This window comes from Opisthorchis viverrini (assembly GCF_000715545.1).
Source record: "Opisthorchis viverrini unplaced genomic scaffold opera_v5_53, whole genome shotgun sequence".
Taxonomy (NCBI): Eukaryota; Metazoa; Platyhelminthes; class Trematoda; order Opisthorchiida; family Opisthorchiidae; genus Opisthorchis; species Opisthorchis viverrini.
In genome coordinates, this window is record NW_008751710.1 from 1,354,057 (window position 1) to 1,377,288 (window position 23,232).

Consider the following 23,232-nt stretch of genomic DNA (forward strand, 5'->3'; position numbering starts at 1 on the left):
CAACTTTACACAGCATCGATAAAAGACTTGTCCATCAATGGACAAAAGAACCCAAACCAAGACATCTCGTGAATACAACAGTCTCCAACTAACTGAGGTAGGTGGGCGTAATCCAACTTTAGACAGCATCGATAAAACAACTTGTCCATCAATGGGCAAAAGAACCCAAACAAAGACATCTCGTGAATACAACAGTCTCCAATCTATAGGGAAAAAATCCAGCAAAATGAAATGTGACAAATTCGAGGTTTTGGCGGAGAGTGTCAGATGTCAGTTTATCGGGATCTCATTGTCTAAGTGAGTGGTGATGAATACAAGAGTACGTCAAAGCGTCTTGCGCTTTAAAGCACCATGATTGGTTTGAGGACATTGCGGGCACACCTAGTCACATAGGACCGGCCATGATGACATTGTAGACCAGTCTGCGCTCATTGTACAGCCCCCAGTCTGCTACAACCGAATGTAACGAAATGCCATTATAAAAATGTTGTAGTGAACTCTTCCTTTGGTTGGAACATACACAGAGACATTTTCTAACCCCTGATGTTTGAGAAAATGAAGCTGTTTTGGGATGAAATCAACTACGCACGTTTTGGATTGAATGCAGATCTCTGGTTGGTAAAACAGTGGCTCACTGGACGGGGGGGGGGGGGGGGGTGTCGAGGGACGACAAAGACGATCCGTTGTACTGCAGGACTTACAGATTGCCACGACATTACCATGATAAAAAGTTGAATGAAGGCTTCTGAGACGGAAGTCTCACCTAACTCTAAGCCACGCTATTGTGAGGAGAATTGGCAATTTGCGAATGAGATTTCGTCCTAACAGTGAAGTCAATGTGTTGAAAGGCTGTTTCATCCATACTGGGAATCATCAGTAGTGCCAGTGGCCAAACACAACAGTTGGACAGCTGGACGGTTGATTCGCTCTCACTTAGACAGTGTCGTCATTCAAGGAGCCACTCAATACGTGACCAGGTAATGTGGTGTCTGTGATTGAAACATGAGTAACGCTATATGCTGTTAGAGATAACTGCACTGCAGTTTATTCGTTCGTGGCCGAACGGTTAAGTTCAACACGGGCTGCAAAGTGGCGGGTTTGAAATTGTCTGAGTTTCGGGAGATGCGCACTGTTGATCGTTCCAGATAGGGATGAAACAGTACAATACAGTGCTTCTCGGCTTTTCAGCATAGATTAGCCTTGTTGGTTACCATCCCGTTACCGTTTATCTTCAACCACTTTACCACAGTATTTGTTGGTTACCATCCCTTCAACGTTCATCTTCAACTGCTTTACCAGAGTTTGGTTGCCACCTCGTCAACCTTTATCTTCAACCGCTTTCACAGTTCCGTTACTACCTCATCAATGTTTACCTTCAACCACTCACATAATTTGTCTAACGCATTCACACCCACTGTTTCACTCCTGTCTTGATTATGTCATGAACATTAGACCCATGACTAACCGAGAAGATTGGAATCTTATCCTAAGACGAACAACGCACGCGCATCCTCACTCACAACGTAAACTTATATATGTGCGGAACAGCAGGATGCCGACGCTCGTCACTTCACACAGCGCTTTGACCAGAGTTTCAAACCTACGCACGACTCACTGTGCAGGAAAAGTCTGGGCTCGATATCGTCTTGGATTATACGACAAGATACAGGCCAGATTCCAAAACACTCCGTCAAGGCCCGCATTCAATTCCACTGCGTCCTACAAACCTCGGCTGCGTCTACTACAACTTATCAAACGAAGAACTCAATAAGCCTCTTATTCCTTTTTGTGTATTATTCAGTTGTACTAGTGTCTCTGGTAACCACTATACATAACTGTTTATGGTTAGTGTTATTCACCTTCTGATATTACAGACAATAGCACTAACAAATTGGTGAGCCCGACGTGACTGGTAGGATGAAATTTCAATTGGAAATCTGCTCACATTACCATACGTACATATAGTTGCTCCTTGCCACAGTTGATGAGATATGTGCCCTCCAAGAAGGACCAGCGCTCTACATTAAAACCGTTGAGGTGAATAATCTTTGTACAACAGGAATGCTGCAGTTAAACACGGTGATCCCCTGGTCAGTTTGAACGAGGCAGTGAGAACGACAGGATTGCGGGATAAATTCATTTTGTACATTGCCTTAGGACGCAATACGTGCAAAGCAGAACATAGTACAATGTAGCTTACAAAATCTATACAATTCTGAAGCAATGTGGTCGATCATTGAAAACTGAGACAGCTTTAAAATGCTGCTTGGGTCTTTCTGGGCTCCAGGAACAAGCTTAGAACGGCTGATCAATATGGCTTCAAGGAACTTCAACCGATGTGACTACCTGCTTCGTTCTAAGACTCGGAACGACGGCTTAAGTACACCACTGACCTGTGTCGATTAGCTCCCTGACGATCGATGATTTGACCTTGGATTCGATCAGCCTTGAGTTAGGGTTAGCTGATATGGCATAGGGCTTTCTGGGTACCTGCTTCCTTGCTCGCCTTTCGAGCCTTCTGTCAGTTTAACCGATATACTTGTCATCACGACTGCGGGTGAATTGATAAGTGTAATGAGTCGTAGATAAAGCTAAAATTGGCGTACTGGTTGACGGCAGTGACAGCCCGCGTACATCCTTTTGAAATACAGCTGTGCTGGTCAGTCGTTCGTCTAACCAGGCCGAAAGCATGATCACCAGATGTTTCTTTCCGGTAATTTTCGGTTCATCACTCGGAGCCAGGTGCTTTTCGATGAAGTGGTCAGGATAGTTATATGATCGCAGCACACTTATCGGCAATTTGGTTTCACCATCAAGTGTATACGAGGTGCGAATCTGTCCAGCTCCATGGAATAAATTCAGCGCCAACGCAAGTTTGTACGTAACGGAGAGAAACTCGCAAAGTTTAGATAATGCCAAATCCACTTTAGTTTCCAATACACAGAGCAAGACACAGTATCATCCGTAGTTCTGGTGATCAGTTCATCACTCGGACCAGGTGCTTTTCGATGAAGTGGTCAGGATAGTTATATGATCGCAGCACACTTATCGGCAATTTGGTTTCACCATCAAGTGTATCCGAGGTGCGAATCTGTCCAGCTCCATGGAATAAATTCAGCGCCAACGCAAGTTTGTACGTAACGGAGAGAAACTCGTAAAGTTTAAGTAATGCCAAATCCACTTTAGTTTCCAATACACAGAGCAAGACACAGTATCATCCGTAGTTCTGGTGATCAGAACATCTGGAAAACAAGCCTAGTTGGCGCGCTCAAACTCACAAGTAAACAAAATGTTCTGTTGGAGTGTTTGGAACAAACAGCAGGTTTTGAGCCTGTCTCTCCTTATTCGTGATGAACGAAACATCATCTACGTACCGCTCATACAAAGGTGCTTGTTTTGTATCGGCTTCTGCTGGATGTCATAATTGTCTGCTAGGGTTGGTCCCAAATGGCTCCCATTACGACACAGTGAACTCACTTACAAATGGTCCCTCGGAAGTAAAACCTGACATTCCTAGGACATCATCTAATGAAGTCCTTACGAATGGGGATCGAAACCTCGACGAGACCTGGGTGACATTCCAGACAATCGCCTACAAAACGGAGTTTCTATAGGGGATACGCTGGTAAGGAGTGACCGCAAATCAAATGAACACATGATTTTCTGAGAGATACCAAAGCATCCTAGGAAGGTGAAAAGTTCTTCAGTGCTTTTCAAACAGTCTCTTGTGAGAATAGGTATCCAGGGTAGGAGAATATCTACCAGCCAGTTAGCTAGTTGACGACAGGGTGAACCATTCGTAGGGTACATTGCGTTTGACAGTCAAGAAAGCTTAGGTGTATAAGTGCGCTGAGAGGTTTAAGCGCAGTGAACTCACTCGAAGAGATAATAGAAAGAAGAAAGCGTTCAGCTGTAGCACCCTTCCGGTGCCTAGCTGCCATGCCACTCGAAGGAAGCACGAGGGCTAGGATACTGCCAGGTTGCCCAAGCCTAGACAGGGGAAGTCGAGTGGCGGAGGTCGGATTCGAACCACGGACCTTCCGGTCAGTAACTTCGCGCTCTAACCACTTGGGCCATCTCGCCCACGAGTAATTTGTTTCTACACCAGCCGCGCCTTGTCCCGTTGCTTACCGGATAAAAATTTGGACGGTAAAACTGAACTCCTTTTGGATGCGTAGTGCTATCTGTCTACGATAACAGCGCCGGATCCCTTGCCTAGCTTCAGTGTAATGATACACTGAATTCTCTTCAGCTCCTGTAAGGCCTTCATGAGTTCATTTGATGGGGAACGTTCTTGACAAGTCAAATAGGAGCAAAAACAGTTACCAAATTAATCAATTAGTTTTGCTTTGTATTCGACTCTAGTTGACGTCCACTTGTGGTGTCATTCCTCTAAAGCGATACCGCATACTGCCGGTATTCGGCTGATGGAAACCTCGCCATAGACCTACCCGGAGAATGGCCTCCCTTCTGGATTTCCCTTTATCCATAGAGTAACGCACCGATGAGGCAAAGTACTGAAATAACATCCATCTGTGAAAATTCATTAACCATTGTCGTGTCTAGTGATAATCATTCATAGATCCATCTAAAAAAGGACTCCAAAGGGTAGCTTGCAGCAGACAGAAAAAAAAACTCCTTGCTCATTTGAGAGGTGTCGCACACTTAGAGCAACCAATAAGTTGATCTTCCTGACGTATATGGACAAGCTGTTGAATGAAGCCAGCAAAGATAATGTCCATGATGGTGAAGATCCGCCATTTCAGGAGGTAGAGAGTGATGGGTAGGAAAACAGCTGCACGCGAATTTAATTAACTAGTCAGCGAAACACTCTGTGGTGCTCAACCACCGCAGATGGGAGCGAAATTGGTGACATGTGAAATTAGTTAGTGAATCAATAAATCAATAGATTAAGAGGCGAAGCAGCGTTATTTCATCCGGTAGGAATAAGAATAGTGCTTCGGTGTTAGTGGTAACTACCTTCTCCTTTTTGAAGGAATCTAATTTCCTTAAATTTTCCTCGAAACTTGATTTTTTTTTCAAAACAATACCTTTTTAAATGAAAGTGCATTTCTGGCCTTCTTATAAACCTGATTTTGGAGCAGAAGGCACAGTTTTGTATACGTGGTACTCTTCATTACAAGTGCCTGTTTCTGAGGGATCATTTGAACCGAACGTTCGGTTGTTATACCAGGAGCAAGTGAACGTAAATAAGCCTAGAACGAGGATACTTCAGTGTATTCAGCTTCCAAACGAAATCCAGACTTGAATATATTGTCAATCGATAGATATGACGACTGTCATTAATAAGCGCTTCGCTCAATGGTTTCGTCGTGGACTAATGACATGTCATGTGTCCAAGATAAGCGCGTATTCATCGAAATATCCCGCGCAGTGTTTCCACCAACTAATGAGAATTGACTCCATCCCAGATGAGCAATCGTCATGCAAAGGCGGGCGGGCGTTGCTCGTTTCACGTGGACACACTGTGCAGACGCGCTGAGATAACCTAAAACTGGGCAGGCAACGAAGGAAACGTAGGACAGCACATCTACGGAAGAGCCTGACGAAGATACATGACAAACAAACTATTGGCAAATTGTGAGTAGTAAACGAGCTGGTTGCTGGGGCCTTGACGCAACACGGTAGACTTGGTCTCTGTTGTGGATGGATAGGAAGGCTTTCCAGCTTATAACGGATGAATAACCAGCTGGAACACGGATTTCCACAAAAGGTGGCTTATGGATGGGGTAGGCACACGCTGAATTATGCTTAAAGTTCAACGTCAAATCACGGTCTACAAGAGACTAATTTTACTTCTCGTAGTGATGAAATCGTTCAACTGTAACAGTTTCGGCACCCAGTTGTCATGCCACCCAAAGAAAGCACGAGGGCTGGGATACTGCCAGATTGCCCAAGTCTAGACAGAGGAAGTCGAGAGGCATAGGTCAGGTTCGAACCACGGGCCTTCCAGTCAAAAAATTCGCGCTCTAACCACTTCTAGTGATCAGGATAAATCTGATCAACTAGGTCTTAAACAGTGATGGGTCAGTGCAATTTTGCCACACCACTTACTGATGCGAAGCAGATATTACAATAAATTGGTGGAGTGAATACTTTCAACTCACCTTAGATGATTCGAGAATTGCCAACTGATTGAAAGGGTGACCAGAGTCAGGATGGACAATCCATCCCCAAATATAATAACCGGCGGCGACATTCAACTGTTGTCGGTATCTGAAGTGGTGGGAAAATGAGAATCGACAAATAAGTAATCTTGACTAAGTGTGTAGCAATGAACACGAAATTAACGGTCGTAATTCCATGAACGCGGCTAGGATATCTCGGGAAAACAGCTGTGGCGTCGAGGTAATGCGGTTTCTTGCGAGATTAGCAAGCTTTCTGGAAGAATCGGGCTAAGGTGTGCCCTTGAAAAGACAAATACAGCGTAGCCATCCTCCAACTAACAGAAGATAGCTCCTCCTACCGATTTCGAACGTCATCATGCATCATGACAGAGGAGGTTGACATCTTTCGAAAGCACGTGACAAAGAACTAATTCATCTTGGTTCATCAAATCACGTGTTGTCAAAGTAGCCCTTCTGCCCTATTCCTTGTAACACAATTTTACTGATGGGATGATTGGGTTTTAGTTGCCTACGGTTTGGACATCTGGATCATCATCATCATCATTCATCACCGACAGCATGACATCAGTGTTCAACACCGATGCTTCACTGTCGTACAACCATGACTTATTTGAAAGCCTTATTATAAAGAAAAGAATAAAGGTGGACGGGGAAGGGATTTGGTGCTAGCTTAACGCAATCATTCCGAGGTGCCTACACCTCCAGACATTCACTCAGGCAATCTGGATAGAAACTGACAACAGGAACGCCACCGACATCGGTTGGCAGCCATATCTTGTAGTGTCTCCAACCAGGCACAGTGAGGATCACGCGGTCCCCACCCTGGAAGGCGAGTAGCACCGACAGCACCCAAGCGTTTCGTGATCTCCTTCATACTCCTCTGCCAAGTCAAGGGTTGGCCACCTCTCTGTTTACGCCACTCCGAATTGGGCATGGAAAACAGTACTCTCTTCGGCAAACGATAGTTCGGCATACGTAACACATGTCCCAACCAACGCAGCTTTTGGTGCTGGACACATTCTTCAATGGTAGTACCCGTTTCACAACCGAAAACGCGCTTTCTAACTGCCTAGTTACGGACTCGCCAACACCAACCCACACGAGCTGTGGTTCTGAGACAACGATTGTCGAACACGTGAAGACGTATTAGTTCCGCTGCTAGATTCCGGATGCATTTCAGGTGTCCGTTTACAGACCATTCTTGAGTTGGATTCTATGCAAACGCTCAACCAACCTAAATGTTTTAACACGTCAGCTGCCAGTTAAGTGCGATCAAACATAAGGCTACTGCAAGCAAACGCGGCGACCGAGTGTTTGAACACTTGTTATAGAGAAGAATGTTGGTGGCTCAGGTAGTGTAGACGGACGCTAGTTTGTTCGCTGAGCTGGGCATTTTGACTGCAGACGTTTCACAACCAATCGTTCCTATGGAGCGATTGTGCCTTGGATAATCCCACTGATATGCTTCTGGTCGGTTGACGGAAAAGAAATTCGTTTGTCATATTAGAAACACCACAGCGTTGGTGACAGAAAGCAATGCCTGTGGCACAAGCCTGCAAACGTCTGGGAATACCACCACCAAAGCATCCCTCCGTCACTGCGCAGTCTTTCCTATCAGTGTATTCAAAGATGTTGCCAGAATCTGATGCAAATATCGAATCGGCAGTCAGTGTTCATCAGACAAAGAAGTCACGCAATTTCCCTATGAAACGAGTGTTTTGGCCATGTGACAGGATCGTTATGCTACAATGCCCCTCTCATTAGGTTGTATCGCGTGGAAAAGTCCCACGAGCGGACAAAAAAATCGTTCAGCTGTGGCACCTTTCAGTACCTAACTACCATGCCACACGAGGGAGGCACGAGGGTTGGGATACTGCCAGCCTGCCCAAGCCTAGACAGGGAAGTCGAGGGGGTAGAGGTCGGGTTCGAACCAAGGACCTTCCGGTCAGTATATTATCGCTCTAACCAATTGGGCGATCTTGCTCCGATCAATGTATCCGAAGAAGTTACCAGAATCCGATGCAAATATCGAATCGGCAGTCAGTGTTAGTCAGACAAAGAAGTCACGCGTTTTCCATTATAAAAGACAGCTTTGGACACTGCATGTGACAGGATCGTTATGCTACAATGTCCGTCTCATTAAGTTGTGTTGCGTGGAAAACACCCACGAGCGGACAGAGAAGCATTAAAGTCTAAACCAAGGAACTGAGTCGCGCTGGCACTTGGTGTGCGCTTCGGGGATGAAGATCTCAGGGTGGAACACAGATGGTTTGCAAGCTTGAAAAAAACAACACAGTCATAGATAGCAGCTCTCCGAAATCAGCCTCAATGCATGGTTATCCAGAGTCCCCAATTCGAAGTGAGATTGTTTTAGTGTCTAGACCCGAATAGCCTTTAACCAATTCGACCCATACTAAACGAGTATGAGCTTCACGCTGGAAGTCCTGTACCCATCCGTTCATTTTCTATTGTTAATGAATCAAAACAGCTGTGCCAACCGGAAGCATTGTGGTTGAGGGTTATAAACTACACAAAGACAAGAGCGGTGAGTGCAACTGCAATTTGACCGACTGAGTCGACTGAGCCAGTACTCCGAAGTGTTCACAATGCGTCGGATGGGGTTTGTGCAAGATGGGTGGACAGTGAACAGCACAAAAATCTGAGGACCAAAAGTAAGGGGCCCAAGCTTATTTAAAGTGCAAAAAAACGTATACAATTGAAATGATAATTTAGGTCAATCTCCCAAAAATTGAACGCGATGTATCAAACGAACGGGACGTTTTTGTAGGGAGACCAGCCGTCCCTAATAACCGAATACCACATCATTTGGACAGATGTCACGTGCAGGACACGGGCCAAACGAAGGCATACCCTGATTGGTCAGAATGCCAGCCAATCTGAGTCAAGCACTTTTGACTCGACGCTTCTCGCCCCCTCACGGTGGAACACTCTGTGATTACCCTATAAATATAGTTGTAATAATTTTCCTTTGCCTCCATAAAGGACCGTGTAGAGCTACGGTGCTTTTGATTTACCATAGTGGGCGGAGCAGGAAGCCAAGGGACCGATACAGAGTTGCACTTCCGTTCAGCAAGACACAACAATTTTACATCCAAAAAAATTACCTGGCAATATCACCCAAGTGAACAAGACAGTGTTGCACGAGATAATTCACTGCAATCGAATGATCTATAGTGGAAACAGGTGAGTCCAGCTCAGTAGGCTGTGACTCTTCGGATGGTCGAGGCGGGAAACCATCCACACTGAATGAAGGCGGAGATTCTTCAACAGCATCGGTCGTGCCCTGTTGTGGATGAGACTGAACGGCTGGTAAACGATCTCCACGAGATAGGATACGCGGTGCGGGATTGGACGGGGTGGCAGAATCCACTTCGGTGCGCCTTTCCAACCAACGTGAATTACTGTACACTGTGGCTGAGATGCGATGCAGCGCGCTGAAAGTGGCCAAATCCAAGTCGAACCTACCGCAAGTTCGTCCAAGTTGACCGTAGCTGAATAGGCCTGCGGGCGCTGCAAGTGACGTGGTGGCACTTAGGATCTTGGAAAACAAACAGCAGGACAGACGGTGACAATGAGGTAAAAACAATTCTACTGGTGGTGTGGTATGCGAAATCAAAGAAAACTACTTTTTCTTCCTGACACGTGCTTAAAATACTTATGCATAGAAACCATGAGGCCAATTCGCAAGGGAAGTGAAGCAAAGCAAACTCAGAAGTTGCATTCTAAGACCACATACAGACACATTTGAAAAATGACTGAATTTAGAATCCAGCTTCATGATATGTGTGCAGAGAAAGGCAGGACAGTTCTAGGCGAAGGAGTGCGATTTGAACAGAACGGATTGACTACTAAGTGAAGATTGATTCTAAAGGTTTAGCTGTGAGAATTTTCAGAGCTGGTTGAAAAATTTCCAAACTGCTCGGTGGTACATCACAAGAAGCATACGGACGGACGTCCTAGTGGAAAAAGCTGGAATTCTCAGGTGGTGCAACGACACAGCAAAGTAATCTCCTTGGACAAACATCCAAAGAAAGCTGAATGTGAAAACAAAACACACGGCTTTGAAGAAGACACAAGTTTGTCATCAAAACGTTTTCAGGTGACGTCTGCCATTAAGAAAACACTTGCTGAACTTGAGGAATACTAGATAACCCGTCGAACGACCAGGTAATTGAGCGGGTAAGAACGTATACTGCCAGTTGGGAGGCTCGAGTTTGAATCATAGAAATTGGATTCGGTCTCCGTCACGATACCCTACACACATACTACATGAGAAATAAAGATGTATTAAGGAACTTCTTGAACTCTTTTAATGGAACGGTCAATAGAAGTGTGTGACTGTGAAACATGTGTACGCTAGAGGCACAACAATAGACGATATGGGAGTTGAGACGACTCGCAACGTGTGGCATGTTAGGCCAGGCGGTTGGTAGTAGGGCGTTCACGCTGCTGTCAGGAGAGGTACCATCAACAAGCCAGCCTTGACCACGAGAACAAAGTTAAGTCCAACTCAGGTCTTCAGAGCAAGCTGTATATCCTCACATCCACGCTTGAATCCCGCAATTCCAGTAATCAGTCTACTGTCTAACCATAATTCATTGACCATGTAGACTGATGAAAAGAATGTGCGGAATAGCAACATCTTTTCTTCTGATGTCGATGCCCAGGTTCATGAAAAGGAACTGAGTGTTCTGCGATCCCCTAGAGTTTTGGTAGATCAACTGTTGTCCAAGCGGTTCTAGAGAAAAAAAACGAGAATTGCTGACATGTTTAACCGTTGCAAACTGCGCCTCCTTTTTTGACATCATATTGTCATAATCCATCTGTTTACAGGGGGTCGTGTGATATCAAAGTACGCCCTCCAACGGTTGACAATGACACCATTGCGGTCCCTTTCTTGAAAAACCATGGATTAACTCTCCTAGTCAGTGCATACAATCGGGACAAAGTGCTGTCTTGAATACAGACACTTCTTGGTTATAGTAAGGTTCAACATACAAAAAAAACTGTGCGTAGCTATACATTTAACGCGCAATAGCATTGGTCGAGTGTACGTAGCACACTACACTTGGACAGACACACTTGTGGCTAAGAAAGAAATTCCAGTTCTCCTGCCCTGTTTTTTATATATACATTATATATAATCATCATCATCATCATCAAGAGGGGCGAGATGGCCGAAGTGGTTAGAGCGCGGATTACTAACCTGAAGGTCCGCGGTTCGAATCCGACCTCCGCCACTCGACTTCCCCTGTCTAGCTGGAATACTGCCTGGTCGCCCAAGTCTAGACAGAAATCACAATGCAGAAGTCAGATTCGAACCACGGACCTTCCGGGCAGAAAATTTGCGCGCTAACCACTACGCTATTTGGAGTAGACTGCGGCCTCATGTCCTTTTTTCGGAACTACTTTGGTACCATTTGCGAGCAGAGTGATAGGGTACAAACTAGTAGCTGACGAAACCATGTTATGAAATAGCAATCCGGTTATCTGGAAAATACTTCAAGAGTGACCGAAAATCAGGGTTTTGTCGGCTTGAGAATGCACTGCAGACGACAAAACAGAAAACTTCAAGCGCAAGAAACATATATATATATATATATATGCAAGTACGTGTGCGCGAATAAGACGTCCGTAATCCTAGACATGAAATAAAAATCCCGAATACCATCAGTTTGGACGTAAAAGAATGCGGACTCAACTATGGTTACGATACCTTGAAAGTATCCATTCAACTTAGCCCTGTGAACAGCCACCATTCGAAGGGAACTACATGTTATACAAGGGTGACAATCCACTCGTAAAGCAGTAGAGCAGTGGTGATATTCTCAACCTTTTTATGATCCCATCTTCGGCCCAATACATTACCAAACCACCGCAGCTTTTGGTACTGGTATGTTCTTCCACTGATGTCTCTATTGTACACCCGAACATTCGCTTTCTGTCCCGTTGAGAAACCGCTGGCAGTCGCTTACATGAGCTATGCTTCGGGGACAACGATTCACATGACCAGCTTTATGAACCACGTACTTGTCGTACAGTGATCGCCGCTGCCATAATTTTGTTCGTCTATGGATTGTGGAGGTGGGGTGCATAGGTATGCATTGGAGGCGGTAGCTGATATAATTGATGCAAAAGTGTGGAAGTGTCAGTTGATCTTTCATTTGGACCAGGAGGAAGCAACAGCAAGCAACAGCTTGGATGCATGAATGGCATTGAGGAAGCGACTGGGCAATGTCCGAGGATATCCCTAACCGCTTATGTGTCCCGTCTCGGGGTCTCTATCCAGGAAGAGGGAAATAGCCAGCGCAGTTGAGTTTGCTGGTAATGACTTTCATAATTAGCTGAAGATGTATCAGTTTCGCTGCTCGAAGATGCTAAGTTCCACAGCCATACAAAAAACCGTACTGTAACCCGATACCCTTAGGGTTCAGAAATATGCCGTGTCGTCACGAGACGTGTCTCAAATTAGCAAACGCAACGCGAACTTTAGAGATTCGTGCACTGATCTCATCTAGCCCACAACATTCGGACTGTACACAACCTTCAAGATAAACCGACTACACGAGTTTCGACACAAAGCAGACTCAAAACAATCCAAACTGTGCTGACCGACTATCTTGTTCAGAATAGTGTTGCCATACTGAATGACTTTCAAAACCAGGTTCCCAACGATCGGAAATACGGTTGGATTACCAGGGATTGGAAGTGAGCTGGAATGTATTTGAGGCCGAATCCGTTTCCGCGATAAAGTCCCATAAAGCAAGTGAGACACTGATATCTCAAACAAAGCATTACGCTCCCCGACAAAGCTAGTAGTTTTCGATCTCTAATGGACTTCGTGAGGTCTATCGCTGACATCCCTAATGATCATCATAAACATCAAAATGAGAAACAAGAGGTATGTGTCACATGCAAGGTTGGCTTCCAGAACCAAAAAAGAGTTCACATTCCAATATACGTACAACAAAACAGACAATAGAGGTGGGATACAACCTAGTATGAGCCCGTACTTACCGATTTTGGCCAGGAGAGACCAGGAAGGGAGTGTAAAAGACGTTGAACCAATGTGAGGTAGACACCAGATGCTCGATCGAGTAACAGGACGAAGCGCAGTTTCAATTCCATCGATGAACGAGGTTGTCCTTGAGCGTTCGTCCCAGGATTTCCAGTTGATCGCCGGCCCAACTATAGGCGACAATATTGGCAGAAAAGTTTAGCAGTAACAGTAGCGAACGCAAAACACGTCTGGTAGATTGCGGAAATTACCTAAGGGTAAGTGGAAACGGAGCAAACCACAGCTAGAAACACAAAACGAACAGTCAGTTCGAATAGTCATTGGAAACTGAGAGCAGAAAAAAACATGTTCAATCACATGCGCCAACCGGTTCTCAACAGCAGGACGGTGTCCGAGGAGATACGACTGCAAATCCCAGATTCTGGGTCGAGTAATAAACTTTCAGTTCAGGTAGCTGGAAAATAGGTAGTAAAATTTGTCAACTGCAGCTCGACGTATCGCATTTTTGACATCCCGCCTACTTCGTACCACGATGGCGAAGATTACACCTGCGCCCTTACATGAGTGACACCTAACTAGAGTAGCAAGTACATTCACGCCAATATGGTTCTCCCTCTCAACAGTGACAAACATAAAAGCCAGTAGATCCAAGGGGAGAGATCGTCAGGAGGGAAAAACACTGGTGTCAGCCAGAAGTCCAAAGTTGAAAGTGGAACTTCCGGAATAAGGCAAAGCAAGATTAAATGTAGTTTAGATAAATAAGAGAGAATAGTACTAATTAATTCATCACATGGAAAATTATACTATAACAGAATAGCACGGCTTACGACCATTACGACAGAACATTCAGTGATTTCGAAGACCACTACAACCTGAATCTGTGATTTGTTCTCCTAAATAAACCGCAAGTACGGCAAACCACTTCAATGAGATCTTGAAGGCAGGTGACTAGATTCTACATCGCTGTTCCCTAACTACCTTGAATGTCTGATAACCAATAATTTTAGCCTGAAAATGGATTTCTTCTGAAATATCGTATAACCCTGAGGAAAACACCAGCATTGGGATTAACAGTCAGGCTTCGGCTTCTTGGGGCGCACTCATCCACAAGCAGTAGCGTATGGAGCCTGGGCTCGCATTGCCATGTTTTGACCAGAAGACACTCTGAGTGAGACCAAGGACCGACCAAACAGTATGGTATGCAACCTTCGCAGTGTCAAAATGCCTTTGCACAGGTAACTGCCAGATAGAACCCCAATAGGCCGAAGCCGAAGTTAATCCAAAACACCTGTGTCTTCTACTTTTTGAAGACAAGAACTATGTCGTCTACATATTCCAGCTCAACGAGGTTTTCGTCTGCAGCCATACGAACAATAGAGTTTCGGAGATCCGTCAGCGTTCGTCTCATTATCCTGCCTCATACGAAACTAAAAAGGAATACATAGAATGAAAATCCTCGTGCACGGAAACTTTTGGAGAGCTTCCACTATACTCTCACACGCTTACAAGTCTGAGAATACCAACATGTCATACTAACATATGCCATTGCACCATTTTTCGGTGCTTGGCTACCACGCCATCCGAAGGAAACACGAGGGCTGAGATATCGCCGGGTTACCAAAGCCTAGGCAGGGAAAAACAAGATGCTGTGATTGGGGTACAATCACAAGTCTCCCCGTCAATAAGTTCGCGCCTTAACCACGAGCCACATCAACATATTGAAAACTTCTGGGACATTCCTTGTTGACCGAGCGCGTTACGGAGAAGAGACCGCCCAACTGAGTCGAATGCATTTTGGAAATCCAGGAATACTAGGATTGTTGGTCGGTAATGTGTCGAAATATTGGTAGCTCAACTAAGCTCACCCGAGCTACCGAAATCGTTGGTCGTTTATGCGTATGACGTTATTCTATCAGCTCATGAAGTGTGAATAATTAGTCAAGGCACCCTTACAAAACCTAAGACCGCTTGCTGCTCTCGAGTCAATGTTTCACGAGCCAGCATAAGGTGACAAAGGACAAGTGATGCCAAGAGCCCCGTAATGACTAGGATGAAGATTACCCCTCCTCTGTGACTGCCGCACTTACAACAGACCCTTTCTTGAAAACGGGCATTATCAATGACTCCTCCTAGTCGTCTGAGACAGTCCACTTTCTTCAGATGGGAGCAAATAGAAAGCGCTGAACGGGGACTTCACCTTCATCTTTGAGGAATGCGGATGGGTCACCTGGACAAAGAGCTCTATGGCATTTAAGAGGACATATGCAGTCATAAACCTCCGACGAAGTATGTGGTTCCAGGTCCAACGGGCAGCGTTCTTCTGCACTTTCAGGATCCAACTGAGTGACAACAGGTGGCTATGATTATGGCTGTTCAAAGTGCATGGCCGAGCGGTTGAGGTGTCTTTCTTTATTTATGATGGTCATACCATTTTGGTCCATGATGGTTTCGACCACAGGTTTTCCAGGGTCCGGTCGCACAGAGCAAGTGATGCAATCTTCCGGTATTCCCAACTTTCCGGGCCTCTTCTATTCCATTAGTCTTACGTGCCCACCAGGACTCACGGTCGGCGCACATTATAAGTTTGACCTGACGTCTGGTAATTTGCCGGGCTAAATTATGTTCGGAACCAAGAGGAACTTTCCTCCGATGGTTAGACAGTCCCACTGTTCTGTTTGATATCCAGTGCATGAACGCACCTGGTAGTGCCTTACCACAAACATAACTACCACCAGTGTGCAAGGGTGTGGCCATCTCGTCTCAACCAAATTCACATCTGATAGTGAAGCAGTTAGAGGGGAGTCCAGAAACCAAACCTGATAGATTCGCCTAACCACGGAAATTGACAATCTTTCAGCTGGTAAGCGAGTTGCCCGTCCGTTATGCGGTCCTGAAAAACGGAGAAGCCACTCCATAAGAACACAGTCAGAATCTACGGTGCAACAATCAGCCATAAATAAGCGCCAGTGACAACTAACATTAATATAAGCCATTTGGGTCTTTTCATAAATTGGTGCTGTACAAAGCAGTCTGCAGTCAGCACACAGCTGAAACAATCGCCCACTACTGTCCATAGGTATGGAGTCCAATCCAAGTCAAACTTTTAAATTGAGTCCCATACACACTAAATCTGCCCACTTGTGCATTCAGATTTCCGGCAATCACACTTATATCTGCGTTTTCAGCCCAGCGTAATGGGAAACTCAATATGCCAAAAAATTGTGCATGATAGTGTCAGGGCTACAGTCAGTTGGTGCATAAGCAGACACGGCAAACAGGCATCAGTCAACTTCTCCTTGTGAGGCTTCTTCACAAACATTGCCAGACAAACCACGACTATTTACGGGAATCCAGGCAAGCAATCTTACACCGAAGGAATAGGGACCATACCGACCCACTACATCCCGCCGCAGCTGCCTCTGGAATGCTTAACTTCTTCTTGTGAGGCTTCTTCAGAAACATTGCCAGACAAATCACGACTATTAACGGGAATCCAGGCAAGCAACCTTACACCGAAGGAATAGGGACCATACGGACCCACCACATCCCGCCGCAGCTGCCTCTGGAATGCTTGAACGCGCAGCCGGAAGTGAGTTGAAAGTGATGGGACAGTTAAACTAACCAGTGTACTTTCATCCCGAATTCTCGTCTCTGATACTTCACACACTTATGTCAAACAAATCCCATGTGCGTAAGGGCGGCTTGTTATCCTGGTTGATTCGGAGTGAGAACGTTAAGGGGATCAGATGAACCGGGATTCAAAGCTTGAATATGGAATTTGGGATGCCTGGAGCTATCGGCGCCCACTGAGGAGCAAGTATTGCGCCCAAAACCACTGCGAGAATAACGGGATCGTAAATTCTAACAGACTGGCATTCAAGGAAGTTACTAATGGGAGGTGAGACGCAAAAAAGTGAAAGATAAGGGAGTAACATTAATTGTGTTTAACGTGTCCAGCGCACAGTCACGAAGGTGACTGCAGGTTTTCGGCTCACGGACTACGGAAGGCGCCTGAAATTGCCTGATCTCTACGTATTGGATACCAAACGTTTGTGCGGAGATTTAATTTTTATCCACTGTATCATTCTTCGCCTTCCAACGACAACAGGTTGGGACATAAAAGCTGTTCAACGCGAGGACGTGCACCTTCGTATGATGACACGTCTACCCCGCACGTCACCACCAGCCCTAAAGAGCCGTTTGAGGCTAATCTATATGCCTGTTTCAGTGGCCATAGAGCTGTTTTCACTTCATCACGAGAAAATGAGCTGTACTACACTCAGATCCTCATATTACTCTTTTATGGGAAGCGTGACAATTGACAACTAATGATCCCTCCAACCAATGTTATCTGGGCAATATTCTTGTACTCGTGTATCGAAAGATTAACCAATAAATCAAAGAAAGAAGGAACATAAAATATCTTACAGCGTGTTGTAACGCGTCAATCTGGTTCTTGTATAGAGTATTCCACATCTCCAGTTCCAGTTTCTGACCGACCGCATACCCAGGATACCTTGTTATTATCTCACCGAAAATCTCCTGGAGTCTCAAGTGAAACTCATCGACGGCCGAAGGAGGAGCGGTACTGGATGGCTTGCGTTGCAACATACAACGAAGCTCCTGTAGTAATTTGTGTTCCATGATTTCTTATGACAAGTCTGCATGAGTTACAGAGCATAAACCGAAAACACGCTTGAGGCGGGGGAAAGTCAGCATCGGATTGCGGGGCAGGCGAATGTCCAGAATCTCTATGCGGTAGCCGATTCATCCACAAGCCAAACTGAAGAAGATGATTGGCTGGTCTTAGTCACGCGATCCATACCAAAACATACGACTACTACATACGAGGCCTAGCTGCTTAGCTGAGGCTTGCACCAATGGCCGCTCGTAGCACGGTGGCCGAGTGAGATAACCTTGGGAACAAACCTGCAGGTTCGCGGATCTTATCCGAGCGACTTCTTTCCGGCTTTCCCAGTTATCACGCTTCTTCATGGGATGACTGTTTTGCTGAGTCATATATACATAATCATATGATTAACTAAGATGAAAGCAGCTTAATATCCCGAGTGCGAAAAGTCTTAAATATGTATACATATCCAAAACTACAGTTAAGTTTGAATCGAGGTTTCCGAAAACACAAATGTCCAATTACTGTCAAGCTTTCATTAGGAGGAGTGATGTGGGCAGCCAGAAAAAGTAGTGTAAAGAAAGGCAGGTATGTGGATACGTTTCGTGATGTCAAGTTTGCTTATTTTATAGGCATACAATTGCAAACACTTGACGCAGAGAAGCAAAGATCTCCTGGAGTGAAATCGCTGAATTGTTTCATGCTATTTTCTCGTTTGCACTGACAGTCCATCTTTCCTTGTTCTATGCGCCTCAAACATGTGACACTTTTTTGACTCTTTTCTGGTCGGGACCCACTGATGGCACAGTGTTTCCATCTGCAAAACTTTTACAAGTGGACTGCAACTTTTGGCGCCAAATTGCTGCATTTTGTTGCATATGTGCTCAAACCAAAAATCATTTTATTCTGCAATTCATATTTTTACAGCTCACCGCATTTCGTTGCCCACTGGAGCAATCCTACCTCTGGCGAGAAAGTCTATTGGAATAGTTCCCAAGCCTCGCTGCGAGCCGGGACTGTTTAAATGAGACACAAAAGTTCCGGTTGGTACACGGAACCCAAATGGCCAAATGCTTTGATTCTTCAGGGACACGTCACAACTCGAAATTTCGCGTCCACTGTGCAGATACTGCGCGTCTATCAAGTAACATCGGGTCGTTAGTGTTTCAAGGTGGCTGACAAAAACGTAAAGCGGGAGAGGGAAAAACAAATGGCTTCCTGCCTGACACGTGACAGGAAAAGTGTTACGGTGAAAAATGAGGAACTCGAACATCATGCCAGGGAACGCACAGCGTAAGTGGGGATGGCGATGTTCAGTGATTAGCAAAGCCGATAAGCGTCACATTTTAGGTGACCGGGCTTGGCTGCGCGGTTCGTTGAACAGCGGGATCCCTGCAGGGTTCATGGGTCCGTTTAGGGATCCTGTGGTCAAAGATCATTGGCCGGGTGGAATGGATAACAGCCAACCAGGCCGTCCAAACCAGTTATTGTCAAAGTTCAAAGCTTGAGAACATAAGGGGATGGGATGACATTAGTAAAGTCCTGTGGTCAAAGATCTTTGGCCGGGTGGAATGGATAACAGCCAACCAGGCCGTCCAAACCAGTTATTGTCAAAGTTCAAAGCTTGAGAACATAAGGGGATGGGATGACATTAGTAAAGCATGGTGATTTTGAGGGGACATCAAATGGGATAATGTGCACCAATATACATAGAAAGAAAAACTTGACGTCTACCGCGATTAGGGTGATAACAACAAGTGAGCATATGGAATATGATATAGATGGGTTTGTAATTAATAGACTAGCGACCAAGGGTTGCGTTTGCTAACGTGTGATATTAAAGTAAGATGGATGTAGTGAAGGCCCATATAAGCACGCAGAGTGGTGGTGTGGTTAGGAAAATCAGTTGCATATGGGCTAACGGGAGTGAAACCCCGAGATGACTGTATGAGCTGGTATTTATAGCATGAGTTAGAAAGTACCAGGAGAGAAAGTAAGTGTCAGAGAAATAGTCACCGAGCTGCGAAACACTGCTAGCAGCTTCAAGTTAACAAGTGGTGCATGGCGAGGAAGACTTTCGTGTCCACTCCTGGGAGCAGCAGGTAGGTGTCTTCTTTGTTTGGTTAACGAAATGGGCTTTGGTGCGGTGGAGCCTTTCTTCTGACGGAGGCAGAAAATACTACGCTCGTCGGTGTAGGCCATGGGCAGCGTAGAATATATTCAAGCTACCACAGACATATTATTTTAATTTTTCCCATTGGGGCGTTAATTCTTACCTAACCAACGAAGTATATATCTTTGGAGATGAGAGGTCCAGTAGGGATGGTAGTTGGTCTGCACGGTATCTGGTGGGTGCTGCAACGTGTTGAGTCCAAGCCCTCTGTCAAACGACTTAAATCAACGCCGCTGTGAACAGTCAACTTGATCAGACGCGCTGAAGCTCGATCCAGGAGGCCTTTGGAGTCTCGATATCACTTACTAGCAGAGATGACTGAGTTGAAGGCTAGGGAAAAGTTGCTCGAGTTTTCGTATGAGGAATTGTTCATCTTATAGAGAATTTGAGGGACAACAGTAGACCACACGGAGGAGAGAATCGAACCCGCACTGCGGGATTCGGATCCACAGTGCACTGCAGCAAGGTGCGGAAGTCGTAACAGAGAGGGCGATCGGGATTGACATGGCCGCATGTAAGTAAAAATCAAAATCACAGGCCCCCTCTCGTTTTGAATCAGCTCCAAAACCAGTGGCCGTCTATCGAGATCGCGTCAGGGATATCTGGTGTGGGCCAGGACTCTATGAGGGCGACAAGGGACGGCTGTTCAAGGTAAACTGACTGTTAAATATCACCAAAATTGTTCCGGAGACTGAGGCAGTTTGTGGAAAATCATTTCAACACTGTCTCTGCTGGCTCCAGGGGTTGGAAACCGGGAGTTTTGTGACCAGGGAGGCTAGCGAACCCAATCGTTGCGCGTCGAGTTTGGGTCCAAGGCTCCGAAGAGGCATGTGAGGCATGCTTTTTCGCTTCTTATCTCGGAGGTTTCATGGGACGTTCTCCGTTTACAGGGTCTTTGCCCCTAGGAAACCGGTATGCTCGGGATTTTTACCATTGGGAGAAGGAGCTCTCCTGCATGTGGGCGAAAATTTCGACCACCGAGACCCGCAGCTCTTCCAATACCATCTTTTGGACGACCTGATTTGTAGTTAATCAAAGGTTTGAGGCATACGTTCGTGTGTTTGGTTTCTTCGGTGTTTTGGCGCGGTTTGATCACAAAGGTGTCTCTGTGAGGCCCCGAACACTGGGTGGCAGCACCAATAATTAATTCTTTTGGTGGCGCCCCAATGAGTTTCGTTTTCGCAGGGGAGCCAGATTGCGAGGTTTCGTCCGTTTATACCATATCTCGCTAAAGTCTATCTCATGTGCGGTGCACGGATCCGTTTACCGATCAGTCCACCTTTTCATTGGAGTGGACGCTCGAGAATAGATACAACCGAGGTGGACTTGCAAGCAATGTCGGGCGGACAACAAAATATTAATATCATTTGCTGAAGAATAAGCAAAGCTTAAGTAGAAAGAAAACAGGGGGAAACGACCAACAAGGAAACAAAAAGGCGTTTTAATAAACAAACATAAGTCGCGGTGCTCATGGGTAGTCGGGACACAAGGAACATTACCGCTGTTCACCGTTGATTCACAGGTACTCTACTAGAGTGGCTAGCACATTTGATAAATGTATGCCATGTTTGAGACCAAGGCTATGCTGGTGTACTTCCTGCATTCATGTGTCCGAGAACTGCTCTTCGTCGGCAGAGATACCATGTCCCCGTGAGAGTCTTTCGCTTTAGTAAGAAGTATTTTCTCCCTCCCGGTTGAAAAGTTGGATGACTGCAACTTATTTCTCCTGAAACACCACCTTTTGCGTAACTACATTTGTTGTTGTCCAAGGACTTACAGTGAACAGCTTTTTGCGTTGGGTTTATTGGACTTTTTGACGCTCTTGGACTGGAAAGGTGCTCTGTGAGTCCTTGTTATGTCGCTTGTGCACTGGATGGCCCAACGAATGATTATTCCCTCTGATGGCATCCCGAAGGTCGTTTTCGCAGCGCACTGCACCTAAAATCGAACCAGCAAGAGGAAGAAGGGTGGCGTCGGCAGTAGCCTGTCTTCGCTTTCCCACCATGCTGTATGCGTCGAGTGGAGCAACTCAGCTGATGTGGCACGAGTTTATTTGTGTATGCGCAGTTCATGGATGTGCGTGGTCTGGGATACTGCCAGGGCACCCAGACCTAGACAAGACGACGGCTAGGCCCCTCAATCGAGGCCAAAGACCCAAAAGTCTGACTACAAAGTCGCATTATCTGACAATTTTTACGGAAAAATAGCCACACACGATCCCATTCTCGAGGATCAGGGGACTTTATTCACCAGACCTCCTGTATGGGAGACTCTGTGAGTGTCGCACGAACACGTCCCAGTGTAGCTCGCTGGGTCGCAGTAATGGACCAACTGTTCATCATAAGTGAAGTCCACTTTATTTGGATGGATGGATCACGTGCGGCTACGGACCGAACGTAGCCACGCCCTGATTGGTCAGAATGCCAGCCAATCCGGATCAAGCATCTTTAGCTCGACGCTTCTGGCCGTCTCGCAAAGATTTCCAGCACCACCTTGTGGAACATCCTGAGATTACCCTATAAATATAGTTGTAGTAATCTTCCTTTGTCTCCAGAAATGGCCGTCCAAATCTACCGTGCCTTTTGATATGCCATAGTGAGCGGAGTACAGAGTTTCGCGGCCGTTCAACAAGTCACAACAGTCGCCGAAATCCACAAACCGTAGCACCACGGTAAAGTAGTCTCTTTGCGATGATAATTTCACATACGTTTGATGCTGCGTCTACGCGAGTTTTGTCTCTCCCAGAGCAGCACTGTCGTTGGTAGTCGAGGGTCTTCGTCGGTTTAGTAGAGTACTCCACTAACGTTGCGGCAGGCTGCGTCTACCTGCTTTCAAGAGTCCAAGGAACCATAACTACCATCGAATGGACCATAAGTTTGGGGTCGGCTGAACTGTTGCCAAGGGGAAACCTGTTTTGCTGCCCCTCTAGAATTGCTGTGTCGGTTTTTCGCGCCCCCAGTGGGCTATCCTCGGAACTGCGCTTGGTCTTTGTATAGGCCTTCCGAATACTGACAGCCCACGCCATGATCCTACGCAGGGCAGTTGGGAGGGAATGGTGACTAGAAGTCCGAAAATTTGCTTGCTTTTCTTTTTGGTGAAACCACTCCGCGTGACGCGATTCGTATTCGGGTTTTGTGACGACATCACCTTTAAGGAAGAAACAGAAATCGAAGCGATCTGCACCAGCGCATTCTAGCGACCAGCAAGACAGTCTTGTTCGGAACGTCCCAGATGTCAACTC

The 23,232-nt window shown here is 45.9% G+C and overlaps 2 protein-coding genes across 2 annotated transcripts in view; both read right to left on the bottom strand.

Annotated features, from left to right (window-relative positions):
* Nucleotides 1-17,877, bottom strand: part of T265_03684 (hypothetical protein) — a gene marked incomplete at both ends in the record, with an annotated part of 39,313 nt that extends 21,436 nt beyond the window's left edge. The window contains 4 exons of the mRNA XM_009168226.1: nt 6,129-6,237; nt 9,275-9,708; nt 13,188-13,358; nt 17,617-17,877. Of these exons, the coding sequence (XP_009166490.1) occupies nt 6,129-6,237; nt 9,275-9,708; nt 13,188-13,358; nt 17,617-17,832 (930 nt within the window). The remainder of the gene's footprint in view (nt 1-6,128; nt 6,238-9,274; nt 9,709-13,187; nt 13,359-17,616) is intronic.
* Nucleotides 17,878-22,812: 4,935 nt separating this feature from the next.
* Nucleotides 22,813-23,232, bottom strand: part of T265_03686 (hypothetical protein) — a gene marked incomplete at both ends in the record, with an annotated part of 11,471 nt that continues 11,051 nt past the window's right edge. Inside the window, one exon of the mRNA XM_009168228.1 lies at nt 22,813-23,138. Coding sequence (XP_009166492.1) covers nt 22,813-23,138 — 326 coding nt within the window. The remainder of the gene's footprint in view (nt 23,139-23,232) is intronic.